This window comes from Phyllobates terribilis, unplaced genomic scaffold (genome assembly GCF_046119375.1).
Source record: "Phyllobates terribilis strain yellow unplaced genomic scaffold, ASM4611937v1 Scaffold_1__5_contigs__length_1240528914, whole genome shotgun sequence".
Classification (NCBI taxonomy): Eukaryota; Metazoa; Chordata; class Amphibia; order Anura; family Dendrobatidae; genus Phyllobates; species Phyllobates terribilis.
In genome coordinates this window covers 237,501,154-237,527,047 of record NW_027362761.1, presented here as the reverse complement: position 1 = coordinate 237,527,047, position 25,894 = coordinate 237,501,154, and the positions used below count along the sequence as shown (strand labels likewise).

Genomic DNA, 25,894 nt, shown 5'->3' with positions numbered 1-25,894 from the left:
ATCAATGATGTGCTTCGGTTCCTCCTCTAGATCAGACACCAGGAAGGATCGGGACAAGGCGTCAGCTTTGATGTTTTTGTCTGCCGGGCGAAAATGAAGAACGAAATCAAAGCGGGCAAAAAACAAGGACCACCGGGCTTGGCGCGGGTTAAGTCTCTGGGCGCTCTGGAGGTAAGCCAAGTTCTTGTGGTCCGTGTAAATAATTACCGGGTGAAGAGCCCCCTCGAGCAGGTAACGCCACTCCTCCAGTGCCAGCTTAATGGCCAATAACTCTCGATCTCCTATAGAATAATTGCGCTCAGAAGAGGAGAAGAGTTTGGAGAAGAAGCCGCAAGTTACCATTCTTCCGGAAGGCGACTTTTGGGTAAGTACCGCTCCGGCTCCAGAGGAGGAGGCATCAACTTCCAGGAAAAATTGTTTGTTGCCATCCGGACGATGCAGCACCGGGGCGGAAGAGAAAGCCTGTTTTAAGGAAAGAAAGGCTTTCTCTGCTTCGGGCGGCCATTCCCTGGGATTAGTGCCCTTACGGGTGAGCGCAGAGATTGGGGCAGTCCGGGAAGAGAAGTGCAGTATGAAGAGGCGGTAGTAGTTGGCGAAACCCAGGAACCGCTGAATAGCTTTCAACCCCTCTGGTCGGGGCCACTTCTGGATGGCAGACAGTTTCTCAGGATCCATTCGTAGGCCGGTCTGAGAGATTATGTAGCCCAGAAACGGAAGCGAGGTCTGCTCAAAGAGGCACTTCTCATATTTAGCGTAGAGGTGGTTCTGCCTGAGCCTGAGCAGAACCTGACGAACATCCCTCCGGTGTGTGGGGAGATCCGGAGAGAAGACCAAGATGTCGTCCAGGTACACCACTACGCAGGAGTAGAGAAGATCCCGGAAGATGTCATTGACCAACTCTTGAAAGACGGCGGGAGCGTTACAGAGACCGAAGGGCATTACCATGTATTCATAGTGGCCGTCCCGGGTGTTGAATGCCGTCTTCCATTCATCCCCCTGACGGATACGGACCAGGTTATACGTCCCACGGAGGTCCAGCTTGGTGAAGATTCTAGCCCCCCTCAGACGGTCAAATAATTCCGGAATGAGCGGAAGGGGGTATTTATTCTTCACCGTGATCTGGTTAAGGCCTCTATAGTCTATACAGGGACGGAGTGAGCCGTCCTTCTTTTTGACGAAGAAGAAGCCTGCTCCCGCCGGGGAAGTAGATTTCCGGATGAATCCCCGGGCCAAATTCTCCTCAATATATTCTGACATGGATCGGGTCTCAGCAGCGGACAAAGGGTAAATGCGCCCACGGGGAGGAGTAGCGCCGGGCATCAGGTCGATTGGGCAGTCGTATGGTCTATGAGGGGGTAATGTCTCTGCCTCCTTTTTATTAAAGACGTCCGCATACGACCAATAAGGAGCCGGAAGACCAGGTAGATTGGCTGGAGTAGGAGAAGGACGGACAGGATGGACGGGAACTAAACAAGTCTTATGGCAGTCCTGTCCCCAGCGAAGGACCTCTCCGGTCAGCCAATCAAGCATGGGTGCATGTCTCTGAAGCCAAGGTAGGCCTAGTAAGAGGGCGTGAGAGAGTCCAGGCAGAACATGAAAGAAGATGCTCTCAGAGTGCAGCATTCCCACCTGCAGGGTTATGGATTCGGTGATGAGTTGGATGGGATGTGGTAAGAGGCCCCCATCCACGGCAGTGACAGATAAGGGTACAGCTAGAGGTTTGGTGGGAATGCGGTATTTCTCTACCAGAGACTGAGAAATGAGATTTCCGGCAGCTCCAGAGTCAAGTTGGGCTAGTTCAAAATAACGGTTCTCCCCGCAGATGATAGAGACCGACAGCAACAGAGATGGAGAGGGTTTACTCTTGTCTAGGACGACCTCTCTGAGCGATCCTAGACACAGGCATTTCCCAACCTCTCCGGGCAGGAACGGATCCGGTGCTGCTTACTGCCACAGTAGAAGCAGCTCCCCTCGGCTCGGCGTAACTCTTGACGGGTTTTGACCATCTTGGTCTGGTCGACCTGCATAGGCTCAGGTGAGTGCGCCTGGGTAGTAACGGGAGAAGTGACAGGTAGGGGCTAGACGTGTAAACCTCCTCTCACGGGTGACCTCTTTGGCGCGCTCCTGGAACCGGATGTCAATCCGGGTGGCAAGTGTTATTAAGTCGTCGAGAGTGGTAGGAATGTCCCGACCGGCGAGTTCATCTTTAATACGGCCGGACAGACCCTCCCAAAAGACAGACACCAGGGCGTCGTTATCCCAGGGCAGCTCCGAAGCAAGGGTACGGAACCGTATGGCATATTGGCCCACGGTGAGATTTCCTTGATGGAGGCGTAGCAGAGATGATGCGGATGAGGTCTTCCGTCCGGGTTCGTCGAAGACTTTCCGGAAAGCCGTGAGAAAGGTTGGCAGGTCGGACACCAGGATGTCTCCTCTCTCCCATAGAGGATTTAGCCAAGCCAGTGCCTCCCCCGTGAGATGGGACATAATGAAGGCTACTTTGGCCCGGTCGGAGATAAACTGGTGGGACAGGAGTTCAAAGTGCAGGGTGCACTGGTTTATGAAGCCCCGGGCTTGAGCGGGATCGCCTCCGAAGCGAGGAGGTGCAGAAAGCCGGGGTCCGGGGCAGGATACCATGGTATTGGTGGGCAGCGGCGCTGACGGGTTGCGAGTCATGACACTAGCAGTGGTTGCTGGTGGAGCAGTCAGAGTGTCCAGGCGAGAGTTGACATTCCGCAGGTGACTCAGGAAGGACTCCTGTTGGGACCTCTGCCGGGACAGTTCATGACATACAGTACAGACCAAAAGTTTGGACACACCTTCTCATTTAAAGATTTTTCTGTATTTTCATGACTATGAAAATTGTACATTCACACTGAAGGCATCAGAACTATGAATTAACACATGTGGAATTATATACTTAACAAAAAAGTGTTAAACAACTGAAAATATGTCTTATATTCTAGATTCTTCAAAGTAGCCAAAAGTAGCCACCTTTTGCTTCTAGAGGTAGTCACCGGAAATGGTCTTCCAACAATCTTGAAGAAGTTCCCAGAGATGCTTAGCACTTGTTGGCCCTTTTGCCTTCACTCTGCGGTCCAGCTCACCCCAAATCATCTCGATTGGGTTCAGGTCTGTTGACTGTGGAGGCCAGGTCATCTGGCGTAGCACCCCATCACTCTCCTTCTTGGTCAAATAGCCCTTACACAGCCTGGAGGTGTGTTTGGGGTCCTTGTCCTGTTGAAAAATAAATGATGGTCCAACTAAACGCAAACCAGATGGAATAGCATGCCACTGCAAGATGCTGTGGTAGCCATGCCGGTTCAGTATGCCTTCAATTTTGAATAAATCCCCAACAGTGTCATCAGCAAAGCACCCCCACAACATCACACCTCCTCCTCCATGCTTCACAGTGGAAACCAGGCATGTAGAGTCCATCCGTTCACCTTTTCTGCGTCGCACAAAGACACAGTGGTAGGAACCAAAGATCTCATATTTAGACTCACTAGACCAAAGCACAGATTTCCACTGGTCTAATGTCCATTCCTAATGTTCTTTAGCCCAAACAAGTCTCTTTTGCTTGTTGCCTGTCCTTAGCAGTGGTTTCCTAGCAGCTATTTTACCATGAAGGCCTGCTGCACAAAGTCTCCTCTTAACAGTTGTTGAAGAGATGTGTCTGCTGCTAGAACTCTGTGTGGCATTGACCTGGTCTCTAATCTGAGCTGCTGTTAACCTAAGATTTCTGAGGCTGGTGACTCGGATAAACTTATCCTCAGAAGCAGAGGTGACTCTTGGTCTTCCTTTCCTGGGGCGGTCCTCATGTGAGACAGTTTCTTTGTAGCGCTTGATGGTTTTTGCAACTGCACTTGGGGACACTTTCAAAGTTTTCCCAATTTTTTGGACTGACTGACCTTCATTTCTTAAAGTAATGATGGCCACTCGTTTTTCTTTACTTAGAATTTGTATTATGGCAAGAAAAAAGCAGCTAACAGTCTATTCAGTAGGACTATCAGTTGTGTATCCACCTGACTTCTGCACAACACAACTGATGGTCCTAACCCCATTTATAAGGCAAGAAATCCCACTTATTAAACCTGACAGGGCACACCTGTGAAGTGAAAAGCATTTCCGGTGACTACCTCTTGAAGCTCATCAAGAGAATGCCAAGAGTGTGCAAAGCAGTCATCAAAGCAAAAGGTGGCTACTTTGAAGAACCTAGAATATAAGACATATTTTCAGTTGTTTCACACTTTTTTGTTAAGTATATAATTCCACATGTGTTAATTCATAGTTTTGATGCCTTCAGTGTGAATGTACAATTTTCATAGTCATGAAAATACAGAAAAATCTTTAAATGAGAAGGCGTGTCCAAACTTTTGGTCTGCACTGTAGGTCCGAGAGCGAGGGAGCTTGGGTGCCACCGGGTTCCATGGCCCGAGCAAACTGTAACGGGTCTGGGAGGCGGAACCTCTGAGCAACTATACAAGGGGGCGGTCCTTGTAAGGAAGCGGGTGGCTCCCAGGGAAGACGGGCAGGTAGTCACGGCAAGTGACAGGGACAGTCTCTGGGTAGAAGGACAGGTAGTCACGGCAAGTGACAGGGACAGTCTCTGGGTAGAAGGACAGCAGGCAGGTGGCTGGTGAGCGCTCCCAGGTGAGCGGGCAAGAGTCTCTGGACAGGCAGGTGGTCACGGCAAGTGACGGCAGAGCCTCCAGGTAGGCTAGCAGGCAGGTAGCAGGTGAGCGCTCCCAGGTGAGCGGGCAGGCTGGTCCATAGACAGACTGACAGGTGTCGGAAGGCAGACCGTCGGACCGCAGGCTTGCAAGCAGGTAAGCGGATATCAGGCAGGTATCAAGCAGGAATCTGGCAGGTGCCTGGCAGGTAACTGGTAACGGGACCTGAGGGCTGAAGCAGAGTGAAGGCTTTGCAACAACATTGCTCGGGCACCTCCATTTTGGAGGTCCCAGGACAGGACGAGAACGAACACTGGAAAGGCACATAACCAAGGGTACTTCACTAACTAAAGAACTTGTCTTGATCTGTATACTGCAGCGGTGTGTAGAATTGCACAGTAAAAGTGAGTCTGTTAACCCGGATCTACGATCTCATGTCTTGTTTGAAGTCGGTTCCGGTCCCATGGATGGTATAACAGTGAGTACAGAAAATCCTCCAGTGCAGCACACACTCCTGTCTCGGTCCTTAATATTAGAGAGGGCATTGGGCGAAGAGAATAGAGTTTCGGCACACAGCGTGATGGTAACGACCCCTTGTGCTCCCCTCTTCAGTGGCATGGGCATGCATGGCTTTTAATGACACTTTTAATGACACTTGGTCACTAGTATTTATTAATGATGTGATTGAAGACACAAGCAGCTGGATGATTTCTGAAGTGTACAGGGCTATACTTCTCAGATTCAACCAAATGCAGCAAGATGATTGGATGGCGCTTCATAGTAAAGATTGACAATGACCCAAAACATACAGTACAGACCAAAAGTTTGGACACACCTTCTCATTTATAGATTTTTCGGTATTTTCATGACTATGAAAATTGTACATTCACACTGAAGGCATCAAAACTATGAATTAACACATGTGGAATTATATACTTAACAAAAAAGTGTGAAACAACTGAAAATATGTCTTATATTCTAGGTTCTTCAAAGTAGCCACCTTTTGCTTTGATGACTGCTTTGCACACTCTTGCCATTCTCTTGATGAGCTTCAAGAGGTAGTCACCGGAAATGGTCTTCCAACAATCTTGAAGGATTTCCCAGAGATGCTTAGCACTTGTTGGCCCTTTTGCCTTCACTCTGCGGTCCAGCTCACCCCAAACCATCTCGATTGGGTTCAGGTCTGGTGACTGTGGAGGCCAGGTCATCTGGCGTAGCACCCCATCACTCTCCTTCTTGGTCAAATAGCCCTTACACAACCTGGAGGTGTGTTTAGGGTCATTGTCCTGTTGAAAAATAAATGATGGTCCAACTAAACGCAAACCGGATGGAATAACATGCCGCTGCAAGATGCTGTGGTAGCCATGCTGGTTCAGTATGCCTTCAATTTTGAATAAATCCCCAACAGTGTCACCAGCAAAGCACCCCCACACCATCACACCTCTTCCTCCATGCTTCACGGTGGGAACCAGGCATGTAGAGTCCATCCGTTCACTTTTTCTGCGTCGCACAAAGACACGGTGGTTGGAACCAAAGATCTCAAATTTGGACTCATCAGACCAAAGCACAAATTTCCACTGGTCTAATGTCCATTCCTGGTGTTTTTTAGCCCAAAGAAGTCTCTTCTGCGTGTTGCCTGTCCTTAGCAGTGGTTTCCTAGCAGCTATTTACCATGAAGGCCTGCTGCACAAAGTCTCCTCTTAACAGTTGTTGTAGAGATATGTCTGCTGCTTGAACTCTGTGTGGCATTGACCTGGTCTCTAATCTGAGCTGCTGTTAACCTGCGATTTCTGATGCTGGTGACTCGGATAAACTTATCCTCAGAAGCAGAGGTGACTCTTGGTCTTCCTCTCCTGGGGTGGTCCTCATGTGAGCCTGTTTCTTTGTAGCGCTTGATGGTTTTTGCAACTGCACTTGGGGACACTTTCAAAGTTTTCCCAATTTTTCGCACTGACTGCCCTTCATTTCTTAAAGTAATGATGGCCACTCGTTTTTCTTTACTTAGCTGCTTTTTTCTTGCCCTAATACAAATTCTAACAATCTATTCAGTAGGACTATCAGCTGTGTGTCCACCAGACTTCTGCACAACACAACTGATGGTCCCAACCCCATTTATAAGGCAAGAAATCCCACTTATTAAACCTGACAGGGCAAACCTGTGAAGTGAAAACCATTTCCGGTGACTACCTCTTGAAGCTCATCAAGAGAATGCCAAGAGTGTGCAAAGCAGTCATCAAAGCAAAAGGTGGCTACTTTGAAGAACCTAGAATATAAGACATATTTTCAGTTGTTTCACACTTTTTTGTTAAGTATATAATTCCACATGTGTTAATTCATAGTTTTGATGCCTTCAGTGTGAATGTACAATTTTCATAGTCATGAAAATACAGAAAAATCTTTAAATGAGAAGGTGTGTCCAAACTTTTGGTCTGTACTGTACTGTGAAAGCAACCCAGGAGTTTAAGGCAAAGAAGTGAAATATTCTGCAATGGTCGAGTCAGTCACCAGATCTTAACCCCATAGAGCAGCATTTCACATGCTAAGAGAAAACTAAAGGCATAAAGGCCCACGAACAAGCAACAACTGAAGTCAACTGCAGTAAACGCCGGCAAAGCATCACAAAGGAGGAAATCGAGCGTTTGGTGACATCCATGGCTTCCAGACTTCAGGTAGTCATTGCCTGCAAAGGATTCTCTACAGAGTATTAAAAATTAACATTTTATTAATTGAAAGATAATTTGTCCAATTACTCTTGAGACCCTGAAATGAGGAGGCTTTGTTGAAAAATCCCCTTTAATTATACCTGAAAGTCTAAACTTCATTTGCATCTCAGTTGTTTCATATTAAATAAAAAAAATAGTTGCATGCAGAGCCCAAATCACAAAGATTCTGTCCCTGTCCAAATATTTACGGATCTAATTCTATATGTGAATAATTATCTGTCCTGGCTTAGGATGCACAATGCATTTGGTCCCATTTACATGGGGAGAGAATCTGTAGGTAATGCGCGTCCATTGACAATATAGCAAATTAATTGGCGCTCACTGAATTTCTATATGCAGTATAGTAAATGTGGCAATTATGGTGAATGTACAAAGTGACAATTTAATTGTACATCCCCATAGAGTTTGCATTATTGTCGGCAGGACACCCCCTGCATACATGAGGGAATGTGCTATTAACAAAAAATGTAAAATGTTGTTCTGCCCATGTAAAGATGCAATCTATGATACATACATGTTTGCCTGGTTGTTGGCTGGTCACCGGGCTAGTTTATACACTGCAGACTCCCATGAACATTCTTTGAGCCAATCTATAAACCTGTACAGTCACATTGCAACATGCTGTGACTAACAAGCCAAGCACCTACGTGGCTACCACATCTTGTGTTTCAAATGTCTGCACTGCTGATTAAAAGATCTGGAATCTGAAAATGTGAGAAGTCATACCTGCAAAGCGTCGTAGCCATTCTGGTTTCTTATCCTCTGAGATATGTACAAAAATGAAATAGACAGGAACACCGGACAGTGCTATGGCTATTCCAATCAGAGAGTTGATCAAGTCGCTGTACAGTGGAACGGCCACCAGGAACACAGTGCATAGGCAAAATATTACTGGAAAAATCAGGCTGAGCTGTAAGTGATGAGAAAAGTAAGGTCACTGACAGCGACAGCACTGCAAGAATATAGAGCGATATTTACATGAGAGATAGTGCACCTGGTCTTCATCTCATTATAACCTTAAATATGCCATACACCTTAAAGGGTTTTCCACTTTCAGGAAAGTGGCCCCTTAATGCTCTAAAATATCTAAAATAATAAACAGAGCAGGTACTCACCCTCCCCAAGTCCAGTGGCAGCTCCCTACGGGTGCTCGTGTCTCGGTATATTGGCTGCAGCGGTGACGTCATGTCAACAACGCGCATAACAGCTGTAGCCAACCACTGAACTCAGCAGATGAGCCAAGTTAGACAGCACAAGGTGCTGAGTGCACTGATTGGCTACTGTGATGATGGGCACTGTCAGTGGGACATCACCACTGCAGCCAAAATACCGAGACCCGAGTCGCGGCAGTGAGCAGTCATTGGACTTGGGAGGGTGAGTACCTGCTCTATTTGTTATTTCAGCTATTTTAAAGCATTTGGATCTATTTTTCGGAAACTAGAAAACCCCTTTAAATAGCTATCAGCTATTCCACCTGACCTCCCCAAAAACATGCATGCTCGGCTCTACTGAGTATGCACGTGTCCTCAATAGAGAGAATGGACTAAGCGGCAGCTAAAGGTATTACCCATCATAAAAGAGGATCAGTAATGTTGAAATTCAACATGCCTGACTTTTCTTTCCCTTAACATCTGACATTGGAGAGGCGTCAGGACACATTACATATTGGGTAGTTTCCTACTTCTTCTGAAATCGTAATCACCAATGTCCAAAATAAATCAATACTCTTCACAAAGGGGTAAGTATTTCAACACTATGTTGGGCCCGGACAAATCGGCACAACAAACAAGAAGAGAATTTATTATGATAAAAACATTCTTTTTATTCAAATATATTAAAAAATCACCAACATCAATCAAAAAACAGGGAATAGATTGGCAGATATGACCAATGTTCAACTGTGTCTAAGTATCTTGGAGGCTTAGGCTGTCAAAAAAAAAAAACCTTAAAGGGGTTGTTAATTTTCAGATAATGTTCGGCCCTGGCTGCAGTATGTTATAAAATAACAAACTACGCTGTACTCACCTTCCCCAGGTCTACTGCTGAGTCTCCACCACTTCTCTTGATGTCTGGCATTGGCATCACGTCGTCAGTACGGCAGCCAATCAGTGATCTCAGTGGCGCTGTCAGTGTAGGCGGAATGATACCTTCAGAGCCGCTGAGCTCACTGATTGGCTGCAGCACTGATGACATGACGTCAGTGCAGCAACCAATGACAGACATCGGGAGAAGGGGTGGAGACTCCTTTGTCTGTTATTTTGTAATTCACTGCTGCTGTGTCTGAACATTATCTAACAGGGAACAACCCCTTTAAGCTGCCCCTTAAGTGCCTTCTAGGCTAAATTAAATCTGTGATGAGGTGAACAAAGGTTGGTATGAGAGAATACAACAACAAAAACAAAAAAGCTCATGTGACAGAATAGAGGTGAAAGGGCAAGACAGAAAAACACTAAAAGCAGATACTAAATCTAGACAAGACTAACCTTGAGGGGTCGTGGTCTGTCTGGCTCCTTCCAGCGCAAATAAAGTTGACCAGCAATAGACAGGCCCACAAACAACCAATAGCTGAAGCTGTAGTAATTAATGAGCTGGAAGATGTCTTCTACACAGAGGTACACCAGAGCCATAGCACCCTGTAATGGGACAGCATAGCATCACTGCAATGTTACCTGTAGCACATGGTACCCAGACGTACTACCTACTCTCTGAAACACTAAAGTCTAAACCTTTCTCCAATTTAGGCCACGTTCACACGCTCAGTATTTGGTCAGTGTTTTGTAAGCCAAAACCAGGAGTGGGTGATAAATACAGCAGTGGTGACGTGTTTCTATTATACCTTTCCCCTCCTCCTGGTTTTGGCTTACAAATACTGAGGTAAAAACTCACCAAATACTGAGGTAAAAACTCACCAAATACTGAAGTAAAAACTCAAATACTCAATGTGTGCACATGGCCGTGTGGAGTAACATTTAGTATTAGTTATTTCCAAATAATTGACTTAATTATCAAACATATGCCCCATGCTGTACAGAGATGCAGAGCTATATGAAATACTAAAGGTGGTTGTAAAATACTGACCAAATACTGAACATGTGAAAGTGGTCTAAGCCAAACTATTTTTACTGATGTTATAGCAGAAGATGAGGCCCCTTAAGTTCAAAGGCCCCATCTATGCTATATAAGTCTGAAAGTTACTTTAGGTCAAAAGAAAAACACCAGCTATAAATGTTCCTTCTTGAATCAATAATGCGTCCTTGCCAGTCATCAGAATGTATCTGATTTAATGTGTCTAATTCAATGTGTCCGATTGAATGTTTCAACACAAGCACGAGAATAGAAGTTAGTCTTTGTGTGCTAAAATTATATAATCAAACCATATATGGTAAATCCGTTTCCTGCCTTCAGGGTGGATATAAAACCCATGCTTTGTAATAAAGTTTAGAGCTTGTTTGACACACATCCTGTCCTGTGTCTCACTCTCTCTCCGATATCGTAATCCAAAGGATAGAAGACTCAGAATGAAGTGACGACAGCTGGCGCCTCGAACAGGGACCTTGAGTTAATCTACCCAGGGGTGCTCGACCGGTCCGAGACGTGGGACGAGCGAAGCTCTCTGTTGGTGATATATACAGCGCTGAGGTAAGAATAACTGTTATATTCTACCTAATTATATCACTGCATAGAAGAGACTCCCTCACCCCCGAGCGGTCGGCTCCCCAGGTAATTCACAGATTGTTGTCTGGCTCAGGTCCCTTTGAACCAGTAGAATCCCCTCAGATCAGTCCTGCCTTCTATCCTTTGGAGAATTTAAGAATGAAAGTATGGATCCGATGATTGTGTTGTGGATGTGTCCCGGGATTGATGTTTTTGGTCTGTTTTTCTGGCTGGCGTATAAGTCCTAGAGAGGCTAGTAGTGGAATGGTTCAGAAACCTTTGTGGCCCATTGTCTAAGTGACCATTGTCTAAGTGACTGAGGAGTCTCTTCTAGGTATGGGGAACCAAAATGCCAAGGAAGGCATTATAGCCAAAGACTTAGTGGTGCGCAGAGAAGGGAAACAGGCACTGATTGGAATTGACAAAATATTGTGTAAAGCGGGAATGAATGAGAATGGAGAGATGAACGGAGAGAAATGGAAATCCTTCTTTAACTCCTATCATGGATGGCTGAAAGAAAAGGGACTGTTAGGGACAGTGGATGTATGGATGAATGCATGTGCTTATTTTGAAGGAAAAATTGAAGAATTAGGAGACGGACGTTACAGACTGACAAAAACCGGAATGACAGATTTTCCTCTCTGTCCGCCCCCGACGTCACCCCCACCCAGTATCAGAATTCTCAGGAACCCAATTGTTGGGTTTGCCCCAGATGTGGACAGCAGAACCCCTTGACAGTAGACATGTGGAGGACCGAGACCCCCCCCAGCTAGTCTATTCCCAATGAGGACGGTAGTTGTGCCAGGAGCACCAGGAGCAGCAGCAGCAGCAGCAACAGGGGGGGATGCAGTGGTTCCAGGTCAGGAAGCTCGTACAATGTTAATGTATAGACCATGGAGTCCCTCAGAGCAGTTGGCACTGATCTCCCAGCTGCCAGACCCATCCCAGTCCCCTATGGGTTTCGCTAGAATGATCACCACCATACAGGATACGTACCATGCCACTAGAATAGATCTGCAGGGGGTAATTAAGGGAAAATTGGCAGATGAAGCCCGCTATGATAGGTTGATAGATGAGCCAAAAAAACAGTATGCCAATAGGACCGGACCCGTAGATGCAGAATCTAATGATGCAGCAGCTGGAGTCCTATTCGCAGCAGCGTTGGTAAAAGCATGTCAAGACAGGCAAGCAGAAAAGCAAGTTACACTAGAAGATAGAGTGCAGGGGAAGGAGGAAGATCCTAAGGATTATTTCTATGCACTAAAGAAAACCTGGTCAGAAATGGGGTTCAACCCCGGGAATAAGACTAGTGAGAGGGTATTAGCAAGTGCTTTCATGAATGGACTAAAGAAAGAGATTGCAGAGAAGGTAAAAGCAAGTAGACCGGACTGGAGATCAGTGAAGGCAGAAGATTTAGCTAGAATAGCTCAGGGGGCACAACATGACATAGCGCAGGCAAAAAGAGCTGCCAGAATACGTATAGTAGAGACGACCCCCAGAAACAACAGAGGCAGAGGACGGACTGAAGGAGGAGGACAGAAACTGTGTTACGGATGTAAAAAGCCAGGACATTTTAGAAAGAACTGTAGGACCAACCCGTATCCAAATGCTCAGAGTACGGGTCCTCCAGCTGACCAAACAACGCCCCCATAGGATGAGGGTAGCTTGCACATGAACCCCCTCATCTCCTTACCCCCAACTCCCAGTTGTATAGTGCAGGTGAACCTACCAGGGGGACATGAAATCGATTTCCAAGTAGATACGGGGGCCGACAATTCAGTAATTACGCAAGGTGATTGGCCATACACTGACACTGATTTTTCACATCATGTCATTGCCACCCCCTTCAATTCCCCGTCTGTCCTGCTCCCTGTCACTAAAAGAATTCCCCTGCAAATTCAAGGAGCTACTGTACATAGCCAGCTCATGGTATCGCCCCGAGGCCAATGTAATCTTTTGGGAAATTATGTGTTGTCCCAATTACAAGCACATATAGAGTATCATCCCGATGGCACTGTGACCATGACCCCAGGTTTAAAACCAAGTACCCTTTGCAAAATTATGTCACTAGATATTGCCAGCATAGAAGAGACAAATGAGTTTCCCCCGATATTAGAGCAGGCTGTGCCACATGATTTTTGGGCCTCAGACAAAACAGATGTTGGTAGGTTAAGAGTTCAACCAGTAATGGTAAAATTAAAACCAGGAGCAATCTTGCCTCAACAGAAGCAGTATCCCCTTAGCTCGGCTCAGGAGAATGCCATAGCCCAGCAAGTCCAAAAATTACTACAGAGAGGAGTCCTAGTCAAAACCCAGTCCCCTTGCAACACTCCCCTGTTCCCAGTAAAGAAAAAGAGCGTGCCAGGACAACCAGCCGCATATAGAATGGTCCATGACCTCCGGTTGGTTAACAAAGCCACAGAACTTCTAACACCAGTTGTGCCCAACCCGCATACTCTTCTGTCACAGATACCTTCTAACTCTCTTTGTTTTTCAGTGGTCGATTTGGCAAATGCATTTTTCAGTGTACCATTACATCCTGACTGCCAGTACCTGTTTGCTTTCACATTCCAGGGCAGTCAATATACATGGACAGTGTTGCCACAGGGTGCCCAGAATTCACCCACAATGTACACTGCAAGTCTGCAGGAAATACTGGAGGGATGGTCTGAACCACATATCGTTGTTTTGCAATATGTCGATGACCTGCTCATTTGTGCCCCCTCCAGGAAACAATGTCATAGTGCAACTATATCGCTTATGTTGTTTCTCTATCGCGCTGGCTGCAAGGCATCGAAAGATAAGCTTCAGTTTTGTAAATCTTCAGTCACCTTTTTGGGACATTGCATTACACCAGGAGCTCGTCATTTGACAAATGCACGTAAACTAGCAGTACAGGCATTCACCGTCCCCATTAATGTTGCAGCCCTCAGAACTTTTCTTGGACTGGTCTCCTATTGCAGACAGTGGATTCATGTCGTCTCTGTTTTAATGCAGCCCCTCTATGACTGTCTTACTCCAACACCTTTTGTACTAACATCAGAGGCAATAGACTGTTTTTATTCTCTCAAGAACCGTATTTTGGCCGCTCCAGCTTTGGGTACCCCTAATTATGAGCTCCCATTTACTCTGTACCTTCATGAGCAAGCTGGACATGCAGCAGAAGTTTTAACTCAAACACACGGTGATAATCAGAGACCTGTTGCCTATTTTAGTGGCAGATTAGATGCGGTAGCCAGAGGTGCACCATCCTGCGTACGTGCTCTGCATGCTGTTGGACTATTACTCCATAAATCCGCAGACATTGTTCTTGACCACCCGCTCACCGTTCTAACACCTCATGATGTCTACACTATATTGAACCAAGTGCAACCCGCTCACCTCTCAGCAGCACGTCATCTTAGGTTACAATGTGCACTGTTAATGCCTCCCAATGTTTCTTTACAGAGGTGTACTACTCTGAACCCAGCAACTTTGTTACCTCTCTCGGATCTAAAGGAGGAGTCAGGTACTGCGCTTTTTAAGGAAGATCCAAGAGAGGAAGTTCCTCATGACTGTGTACAAATGATGGCACAAGAAACGGCAGGTTTACCTACTGTATTTGAACATGAATTGCAAAATGCAGATTTTGAATTTTTTGTAGATGGATCCCGTCATCATGACGATTCAGGTACCTTCCATACTGGATATGCAGTTGTCTCCCTCAATGCAGTAATCAAGGCAGAACCAATGCTCCCACACCAATCGGCTCAAGAAGCTGAACTTAGGGCCCTAACCGAGGCCTGTAAACTAGCGGAAGGTAGTATTGTTAATATTTACACAGATTCTAGGTACGCATTCAGTATATCGCATGATTTTGGTCCCATATGGAAGTCAAGAGGTTTCCTGACGGCAGCAGGACACCCCATTAAGAATGCTGATGCGGTCCAGAAGTTAATTGATGCACTACAACTACCCAAAAAGGTAGCTGTCATAAAGGTAAGAGCACATACCAGATGCACCGACAAGGTAAGCAGAGGTAACGCGATGGCAGATGCAGCGGCAAAAACAGCAGCCTGTAAGCCGCAACAAGGGTCAACAGTACGTCAGCTAAGTGCCCCTAAAAACCCCTTTGTGTCGGAGGACATCTTATCCCAAATGCAGGCTCAGGCTCAAAAGGAGGAGGTTGATAAGTGGTTAAAGGAAGGTGCATGCCTGAATGAAGCAAATGGGGTATGGGGGAAAGGGACACGACGATGCCTTCCAAGGGCACTGTACCCAGCAGCTGCCCAGATACTACATGGGCCGACACACCAATCTAAAACGGATGTGATGAGTGTGATGCAGAAACATTGGGTGGCACCAGGATTCTCCACCTGTATTGAAAACCTGGTACAAGGGTGCATGATATGTGCTACACATAATCAGGGTAGAGTAGTTAAAACACCACCCAAACACACCCCCCGGCCCCTCTATCCATTCGAGACTGCAAATTGATTATATTCAGCTGCCAAAGTCAGGATCATGGGAATATGTGTTGGTCTGTATTGATTTGTTCTCAGGATGGCCAGAGGCTTTCCCGATTGCCAAAGCCACGGCTGCGGCAACCGCAAAGAAACTGCTTGCGGAGGTGGTTTGCAGGTATGGGGTACCAGAGGTAATTGAGAGTGACAGAGGTACACACTTCACAGGTGAAATAATGAATGAAGTCATGTCAGCTCTAGGAATTCAACAAGCATTCCACACCCCATATCACCCACAAAGTAGTGGTAAAGTGGAAAGACTGAATGGGACATTGAAATTAAAAATTCAGAAAGCCATGGCTGAGACAGGAAAACCATGGCCGGACTGTTTACCGCTTGCTCTGCTTTCAGTAAGATACACGCCCAATAGAAAGACTGGACTCTCCCCATATGAGATATTGTTTGGCAACGTACCCAGCCTAGGGTGTTTCTATCCGCAAGCATTAGAAATGAACAACCATGTGCTAAGTTCCTACGTAAGGGCTTTACACAAAAAGATTAAGCAAGTACATGATAATGTCTTCAGTTCTCTTCCAGATCCAGATCAAGACTCTAGCAGCCATACGCTGCAACCTGGAGACTGGGTGGTTATAAAAAGACACGTGAGGAAAAGCCTAGATCCACGGTTTGACAGACCCTTTCAAGTTCTGCTGACCACAAGTACAGCCGTTAAGCTAGAGGGAAAAGAGGCCTGGATCCACGCATCCCATTGCAAAAAGATACTAGGAGAACCAGCGGACAAAGAATGATGACATTGTTTATACTTACCTGCATACTTACAACCACAGGTGCATGGACTAGGTTGAGCACCACAGATGGAGACGACAATAGATTCATTAAACACCATCTTGCTCTAATCGATGGACTAAAGGAGCAAAACCAGACCATTGCTAACTGTTGGATATGTACACATGCCCCTGTGACGTCCACTAGCATACCCTTTCTCGCTGTTCCAGTCTCATGGGAAGAGATAAACTTTTGGGTGAACTGTTCAGATACTTTGGCCAATAATTCCACACAGAGATTTTCCTTTCTAAATCCCGCAAATTGGTTTAAAGGTATCGGTGGGTGGTTGGCTGGTATAGTACAAGCTATTTTACAGGTTTTGCTAATGTGTCTTGCGGTTTATTTGGTTTTTAAGCTTTTCTAATGTGTATTCAGCGTTGTACTAAAAGAAAACATAGAGATTCGTATTGATAAATGAAGGAACAAAAGGATGGAATGTTATAGCAGAAGATGAGGCCCCTTAAGTTCAAAGGCCCCATCTATGCTATATAAGTCTGAAAGTTACTTTAGGTCAAAAGAAAAACACCAGCTATAAATGTTCCTTCTTGAATCAATAATGCGTCCTTGCCAGTCATCAGAATGTATCTGATTTAATGTGTCTAATTCAATGTGTCCGACTGAATGTTTCAACACAAGCACAAGAATAGAAGTTAGTCTTTGTGTGCTAAAATTATATAATCAAACCATATATGGTAAATCCGTTTCCTGCCTTCAGGGTGGATATAAAACCCATGCTTTGTAATAAAGTTTAGAGCTTGTTTGACACACATCCTGTCCTGTGTCTCACTCTCTCTCCGATATCGTAATCCAAAGGATAGAAGACTCAGAATGAAGTGACCACACTGACTACTATACAATTTCTCTGCTAATATTATAGTTTCATAGCTGAAAATGGAGAGTCCTACATATACACTATGTATTATATGTATATGTAGTTTATTTCCTCCCATTTATTTTTTACCCCCAGTAGTTTAAATATTGATTTCTCAAAGTGAAAAGGCCCATATCACTAGAACTGTATTGTGGATTTAAAAAAGAAGAATACTCAGGAGAGTAGTAGGCATAAAACAGCAAGATGTGTCCACGTTTGACCTGGTCACAAGTCCTCTTTAACTAGCAGCTTAATGGTGGGATTGCTGGGTGTTGGACCCCCACCAATCTGATATTGATGACCTATCCAAGTGATACGTCAGAAATATTGTATGCCTGAACAACCCATTTAACATTCTGATTTTTGTATCTGAATTATCTTAAAACAAGATAGTTATTGACCATAACCATGAGAATATTACAGATCCATGCCGTATTGAACCATAATTCAGCACCAAATGTTTGCTGTAGGCCTATACTGGATTCAAACTGAGTCTTTGAGGAGAGAAAAAAGTCATGGCACGATTCTTAGGCAACATTCACAAATTTGTGTGTCATGGACCGAGCAAAGACCACCATGTACAGACTTGCCGCGTGTCTTCTGACACAAACTCGCAAGCCTTAAAGTTACATATGAGACTGCTGAATTCAGGTGAAGAGACCTGTGGCCAGTCCGTATGTTGTGGTCCGCGCTCAGACTGTGACACTCAGACGTGAAACAAGCCTAAGGCTAATATGGTGCCACTATATGTAATACAGATTCTGTATTAAATTTTTCCATTTATATTTATGTGTGAATAAACAAATTTCCTTTACGAAAGATCTGTGTGTCCTCAATCCTATCACATCCTTCTATACAGGACGTCCTTAAAGTCTGGACACAGGAATTCACATTAATTATCGTTTTTTTTTTCCCTCCACAGATTAAATATGGTTGTGCCGAAAGAAGAAAGAATTGTACTGGTTCTTCTCAGTGGACGTGAAGGATGGTCATATCAAAAGATAGCAGATGAATTTAATGCACATCATCCAAGGAGGATTCCACTTGGCAAAGGTGGTTAAAAAGTTCAAAGAAACGGGAACTATCATGGACAAACCCCGTTCTCAATGACCAAATGTATCATCCAATACAAAAGAATTTGTCATGGTTAAAATATATACTAGCCCCCCCAAAAAAAATCACTTTGTAGGACATCCATGGAGCTAAGTGTTCCCAAAACAACCATCAGTCCTATCTTAAAAGAGCAAAAATGTCATCTGTACAAGTTACAAATCTTGTATCTTTTAATAGAGGATGACCCTGATAGATGACTTGAGATGTGTGAATGGTTTTCCAATAAACTGGATGAAAACATTAGTTTCAAAGAAGACTCTGTGCTGTTCAGCGATTACGCTTTGTTTTATGTGAATGGTGAGGTTAACAGACAGGATGTTCGTTGTCGCAAAGCAATCCACATGTTGTTGATTATGCAAAACAGCAAGGAGCACAGAAAATTATGGTGTAGTGTGGTTTGTGGAAAGCTCATGTGTTGGGACCATTCTTCTTCGATGAACATGTAACTGGTGAGACTTATTTCGCCATGTTGAGAGAGATGGTTCCAACAGGATGGTGCCCCTACCCATTTTGCCATGGTGGTAAGAGATTGGCTGAATGACAATTTACCTAATGGGATTAAAAGATGTGGTCATGTGGAGTGGTCGACTCGTTCACCTGACCTTAGCCTCTTTGACTTTTTTCAGGTGTCTGCTAAAGGACAAGGTGTAACACACTTGATTGAACGCATAAAGAATGAATGTGCGCTAAAATTGATGGCACTGTGAATTTATTACATCGAGTTCACGTGAATTTTGCAAAGCGCATCAACCTTTCCATGGCAAATGATGGAAATCATGTTAAAGAAGTTATTTAATATTCCAATTGAATAAAATGTTGTTAATAAATTTCATTTTTTGAAAATATGTACAGTGGTGTGAAAACGTGTTTGTACCCTTCCTGATTTTTTATTCTTTTGTATGTTTGTGACACTTAAATATTTCAGATCATAAAACAAATGTAAATATTAGACAAAGATAACACAAGTAAACACAAAATGTAGTTTTTAAATGAAGGTCCTTATTATTACAGGAAAAAGAAATCCAAACCTACAGGGCCCTGTGTTAAAAAGGGATCCTCCCTTTCTAAACATAAATTAACTGTGGTTTATCACATCTTTGGAAAGCTGAGTTCAATTTCCCTAGCCACACACAGGCCTGATTACTGCCACACCTGTTCTCAATCAAGAAATCACTTAAATAGGACCTGCCTGACAAAGTGAAGTAGACAAAAAAAGATCCTTCAAAACCTGTACATCATACTGCGATCCAAAGAAATTCAGGAATAAATGAGAAACAAAGTAATTGAGCTCTATCAGTCTGGAAAAGGTTATAAAGCCATTTCTAAAGCTTTGGGACTCCAGTGAACCACAGTGAGAGCCATTATCCACAAATGGCAAAAACATGAGACGGTGGTGAACCTTCACAGGAGTGGCCGGCCGACCAAATTTACCCCAAGAGCACAGCAACGACTCATCCAAGAGGTCACAAAAGCCCCACAACAACATCCAAACAACGGCAGGCCTCACTTGCCTCAGTTAGGGTCAGTGTTCATGACTCCACCATAAGAAAGAGACTGGGCAAAAATGGCATGCATGGCAGAGTTCCAAGACGAAAACCACTGCTGAGCAAAAAGAACATAAAGGCTCATCTCAGTTTTGCCAGAAAACGTCTTGATGATTGCCAAGACTTTTGGGAGGATACTCCCATCAGTCTCGTCTGTGGACTGACGAGACAAAAGTTAAACTTTTTGGAAGGTGTATTTTATTATTTATTTATTATGCATTGCTTATTTAGTGTTATCATATTCCACAGTGCTTTACATACCGTATTTTTCAGACTATAAGACGCACCAGACCATAAGACGCACCTAGGTTTTAGAGGAGGAAAAAAAAAAAAATTAAGCAAAAAATGTGGTCAGGATGCACTTTTAAGGGGGAGGGGGTCTTCTGCTGACACTGGTATAGGGGTAATGTCCCCAAATTCTGACTATATCCCCCATCCTGGTATATATGCCCCCCCCCCTTCCTTTTATACATCATCCCTATCCCCATCCTGGTATGCATGGAACCCTTCCGTCCTGGTATGCATGGCACCCCTCATCCCTGTCCTGGTATGCATGGCACCCCTCATCCCTGTCCTGGTATGCATGGCACCCCTAAACCCCATCCTGGTATGCATGGCACCCCTAAACCCCATCATGCTCCACATAAAAAAAAAAATAAACACTCCTACTCACCTTTCTTCTCTCCTCCAGCGCTGCGTCCTGTCTGCCTGCACTGATCTCTCCATGTGAGCCGCGCATGACATCACTGCCATGCGCGGCGCACAAGGACAGATCAGCTGCCGGAAGTCACTGCTCCCCACGCCGGGACTGTGTGCGCAGGGAGCAGTGACTTCACTCTCCTTCATAGCCGGCACACAGCGTAGCCGCGCTGCGGCTCCTGCAGCTGCCGGCTATCTAGTGTGCCCGCTTATTAAAGGGCATGAATATTCACCCCCTCCACACGCCCATGGGCGTGGAGAGAGGTTGAATATTCATGCCCTTTAACAGCGGGAACAGGCGATTCCGGCAGCAGCAGGAGCCGCAACGGGGCTACACTGTGCGCCGCTATTAAGGAGCATGAATATTCAGTGCTCCCCATGCCCATGGGCGTGGGGAGCAGTGAATATTCATTTTCTTTAGCAGCGGGGACAGTGTAGGCTGCAGCGGGCGGCTGCTGCCTCCTGTGCCCCGCTCCTCCACCGCTACCGCTCCCCCCACACCCCACATATATATACACCCCCCCCAACATTCGGACTATAAGATGCACCCCCCATTTTCCTCCAAAATTTTGGAGGAAAAAAGTGAGTCTTATAGTCCGAAAAATACGGTACATTATTATTATTGCTGTCCCCAATGGGGCTCACAATCCAAATTCAGTATGTCTTTGGAGTGCAGGAGGAAACCCACACAAATACAGGAAGAACATACAAACTCTTTGCAGATGTTGTCTTTGGTGGGATTTGAACCCAGGACCCCAGCACTGCAAGGCTGCAGTGCTAACCACTGAGCAACCGTGCTGCCCACGTGTATGTCCCATTACATCTGGCATAGAAGTAACACAGCATTTCAGAAAAGGAACATCATACCAACAGTAAAATATAGTGGTGGCAGTGTTATTGGCTGGGGATGTTTTGCTGCTTCAGGACCTGGAAGACTTGCTGTGGTAAATGGAACCATGAATTATGCTGTCTACTAAAAAATACAGAAGGAGAATGTCTGGCCATCTGTTCGTGACCTCAAGTTGAAGCGGATTTGGATTATGCAGCAGGACAATGATCCAAAACATAACAGCAAGTCCACGTATGAATGGCTTAAGAAAAACAAAATTAAGACTTGAGTGGCCTACTCAAAGTCCTGACCTTAATCCAACTGAGATGCTGTGGCATGACCTTAAAAAGGCGGCTCATGCTTGGAAACCCTCTAATGTGGCAGAATTACAACAATTTTGCAAAGATAAGTGGGCCAAAAGTCTTCCAGAGAGTTGTAAAAGACTCATTGCCAGTTATCGCAAACGCTTGATTGCAGTTGTTGCTGCTAATGGTGGCCCAACCAGTTATTAGGTTTAGTGGGCAATCACTTTTTCACACAGGGCCTTGTAGGTTTGGATTTCTTTTTCCCTTAGTAATAAAGATCTTAATTTAAAAACTGCATTTTGTGTTTACTTGTGTTATCTTTGCTTAATATTTAAATTTGTTTTGTGATCTGTAACATTTAAGTGTGACTAACATGCAAAAGAATAAGAAATCAGGAAGGGGGCAAACACTTTCTCACACCACTGTATTTTTGCATATGTGTCCAGACTTTAGTGACAGCACAGTACCATCCATTTGTATTAAGACATTTATTGTCATTACTCTATAACTGTCAGGTATTGCATTTTAAATCTTGTAAGAAAAAATCATCCATGTCAAAACAACACTAAGTAAAAACTCCATCCACTAGACACTTTGTGCCACTTCTGCGTTTGTTACTTTCATGTGCATCACCACTTCTGCTTTGAGACTGACCTTTATTATGTAAGCCTATTTCACAATAGATTTAATGAATGAAATTCATGATATTTGATAATCTGGGAATAAACTGCACATTTGGTTGCAAATTACACCCTGCAGGATATCTGCAATGATGGGATTTTTTGGTTTCCGCCATAGTGAATCCAGGTCATAAGCTTTGATGCACACAAAGTTACTTACTGTATATGATTGTTCATGAATCTTTCAACCAAAACAAAAAAAAAGTATGGAATTGAAAAAAAAATTCTATACAAATTTATCACATTATGAGTTTTCGACACATTTAACCAAGGACTTAGGGTCCGTGCCCACGATGCGTTTTTCAAGCGTTTTTGATACAGAATTTTTGCAATGTAAACGCTTGAAAAACGCTTGGTAAGCCTTCTCCCATGGTCCCCAATCTAAATCCGCAATTTCAATGCCCATGATGTGGATTTTTCCGCAGCGTTTTTGATGTGCAGAAAATTCCGCAGCATGTCCATTATTTGTGCGTTTACGCATGCGGAATTACCATCTTCAATGCATTAGAAAAACGCAAGGCTATTCCACATGTGCAAAACGCATCAAAAACGCACGAAAAACGCGTGTGAAATTCCGCATGCGTTTTTCCAGGCAAGGACATGCAGAAACGAAGCAGAAATTTTCTGCTTCATTTCTGCATCGTGGGCACATAGCCTTACGGTAAATTGTCCAAAGGATTTATAGTATATCACAAGATCTAAGAAATCTGATCCAGAAATAGTGAGGGCTCTCAATTTAAAGGCAATAAAACTTTCACACTGCTTATCTGTGAACAAATTAACTACTTCCGGACCACTAACCAACTGAAAATGGCAGAATAGTCCGCATATTACTCTGCAAAACATTTTAGATCATCATGCAGAGTCAGCAGCTTCATCAATATGGTGCAACTGCAGGAGCCAGGAGACAATTGAACTCACTGCAGAGAAGGCAGGAGTGGCTTTTTACTATCTCTGTCTTCCTGACTGCTGTATTTGCAGCACTGAATGAGCATTGTATATACAGTATATGAAGACCTCTGGACCCAGCAATCATGTGATGTTGGGAAGAAGAAGGAGCTGCCGAGGTTTAGCAGTCCCAAATCGGTTCAGCAGTTCAAGCAAGAGGCTAAATTTGGCCAGTATCTGGAGCTAATAATGTCCAGCTCCAGTTAAAGGGGAAATATTAAAAATGTATTTAAATGTTGAAATGCCCCCCATATGGGGTATGCAATATGTAAAATAAATGAAATAAACTAATAAAAAAATAAATATAAACCAAAAAATTAATGAAAAAAGCAGGCAAAAAAAAGATAAAACATTTAAAAAACCAATCCAATCGCTGTATCCCCGGTTCCACATGAAAAAAAGTTATGTCTGATTCTTAAATATAATTGCAAAGGTAAAAAAAATAAAAAAACAAAAAAAGTACCTTTCTGTTGTCATTTATGGTAAAAAAAAAGGAAAGAAAATAAAAAAATGGACATTTATTTCCTTTTTACCTTCCAAAAATAAAGACACCTTGTTCATGAAAGGAGGGAAAATGGCCTGGTCTTGAAGTGTTTAAGGGTTTAGGATTCTTTTACATGTGTAACAAGCACATCTGTAACGCTCACAGATCAATGATATGACACCCATTGGGCTTACCAAAGCATATGTCTGGGCTGGTCACCATCACAGCAGAAGAGGACACTCTTGTATATATTTAATATTGGCTCAGTGCCTTTGGTTACATATACAGTACAGACCAAAAGTTTGGACACACCTTCTCATTTAAAGATTTTTCAGTATTTTCATGACTATGAAAATTGTACATTCACACTGAAGGCATCAAAACTATGAATTAACACATGTGGAATTATATACTTAACAAAAAAGTGTGAAACAACTGAAAATGTGTCTTATATTCTAGGTTCTTCAAAGTAGCCACCTTTTGCTTTGATGACTGCTTGGCACACTCTTGGCATTCTCTTGATGAGCTTCAAGAGGTAGTCACCGGAAATGGTCTTCCAACAATCTTGAAGGAGTTCCCAGAGATGCTTAGCACTTGTTGGCCATTTTGCCTTCACTCTGCGGTCCCCAACAGTGTCACTTCACAGGTGTGCCCTGTCTGGTTTAATAAGGGGGATTTCTTGCCTTATAAATGGGGTTGGGACCATCAGTTGTGTTGTGCAGAAGTCTGGTGGATACACAGCTGATAGTCCTACTGAATAGACTGTTAGAATTTGTATTATGGCAAGAAAAAAGCAGCTAAGTAAAGAAAAACAAGTGGCCATCATTACTTTAAGAAATGAAGGTCAGTCAGTGCGAAAAATTGGGAAAACTTTGAAAGTGTCCCCAAGTGCAATTGCTAAAACCATCAAGCACTACAAAGAAACTGGCTCACATGAGGACCGCCCCAGGAAAGGAAGACCAAGAGTCACCTCTGCTTCTGAGGATAAGTTTATCCGAGTCACCAGCCTCAGAAATCGCAGGTTAACAGCAGCTCAGATTAGAGACCAGGTCAATGCCACAAAGAGTTCTAGCAGCAGATACATCTCTACAACAACTGTTAAGAGGAGACTTTGTGCAGCAGGCATTCATGGTAAAATAGCTGCTAGGAAACCACTGCTAAGGACAGGCAACAAGCAGAAGAGACTTGTTTGGGCTAAAGAACACAAGGAATGGACATTAGGCCAGTGGAAATCTGTGCTTTGGTCTAATGAGTCCAAATTTGAGATCTTTGGTTCCAACCACTGTGTCTTTGTGCGACGCAGAAAAGGTGAACGGATGGACTCTACATGCCTGGTTCCCACCGTGAAGCATGGAGGAGGAGGTGTGATGGTGTGGGTGTGCTTTGCTGGTGACACTGTTGGGGACCGCAGAGTGAAGGCAAAATGGCCAACAAGTGCTAAGCATCTCTGGGAACTCCTTCAAGATTGTTGGAAGACCATTTCCGGTGACTACCTCTTGAAGCTCATCAAGAGAATGCCAAGAGTGTGCAAAGCAGTCATCAAAGCAAAAGGTGGCTACTTTGAAGAACCTACAATATAAGACATATTTTCAGTTGTTTCACACTTTTTTGTTAAGTATATAATTCCACATGTGTTAATTCATAGTTTTGATGCCTTCAGTGTGAATGTACAATTTTTATAGTCATGAAAATACTGAAAAATCTTTAAATGAGAAGGTGTGTCCAAACTTTTGGTCTGTACTGTATGTTGCAATAAATACACATTTTCTATACATTGTATTCTTGGCAGCTGCCATGGCCCCTAGAGTGATTTACACTAGATAGTTATTGTTTTGACAGAACACCTATTTGAGCTTACAAGCACTATATTCTTAGCTACTGTCATTGTGCACGGTAGTTACTCCGTACGTACGTACGTACGCATATTTCTTGGTATTATTGGCATGGTACATACATATTAAGAATTTGATGCCCTCCTCTCCTGTAATGCCACCTTTTGAATTGTGTAATATATTTTAAACCTTTGTATATTGCAGATTGTATTTTTATATTGACTGATATTTCATGTTGTTGAGCCCTTCTT

General features: G+C 44.1%; 1 protein-coding gene across 2 annotated transcripts in view; it reads right to left on the bottom strand.

Annotated features, from left to right (window-relative positions):
* LOC141255692 (Y+L amino acid transporter 2-like) overlaps positions 1–25,894 on the bottom strand; it is a 76,018-nt gene that overhangs the window by 6,287 nt on the left and 43,837 nt on the right. For both annotated transcript variants that reach the window (XM_073671117.1, XM_073671116.1), the window contains exons 8-9: positions 9,880–10,029; positions 8,123–8,306 (exon numbers count right to left, since the gene is read on the bottom strand). In XM_073671117.1, coding sequence (XP_073527218.1) covers positions 8,123–8,306; positions 9,880–10,029 — 334 coding nt within the window. The remainder of the gene's footprint in view (positions 1–8,122; positions 8,307–9,879; positions 10,030–25,894) is intronic.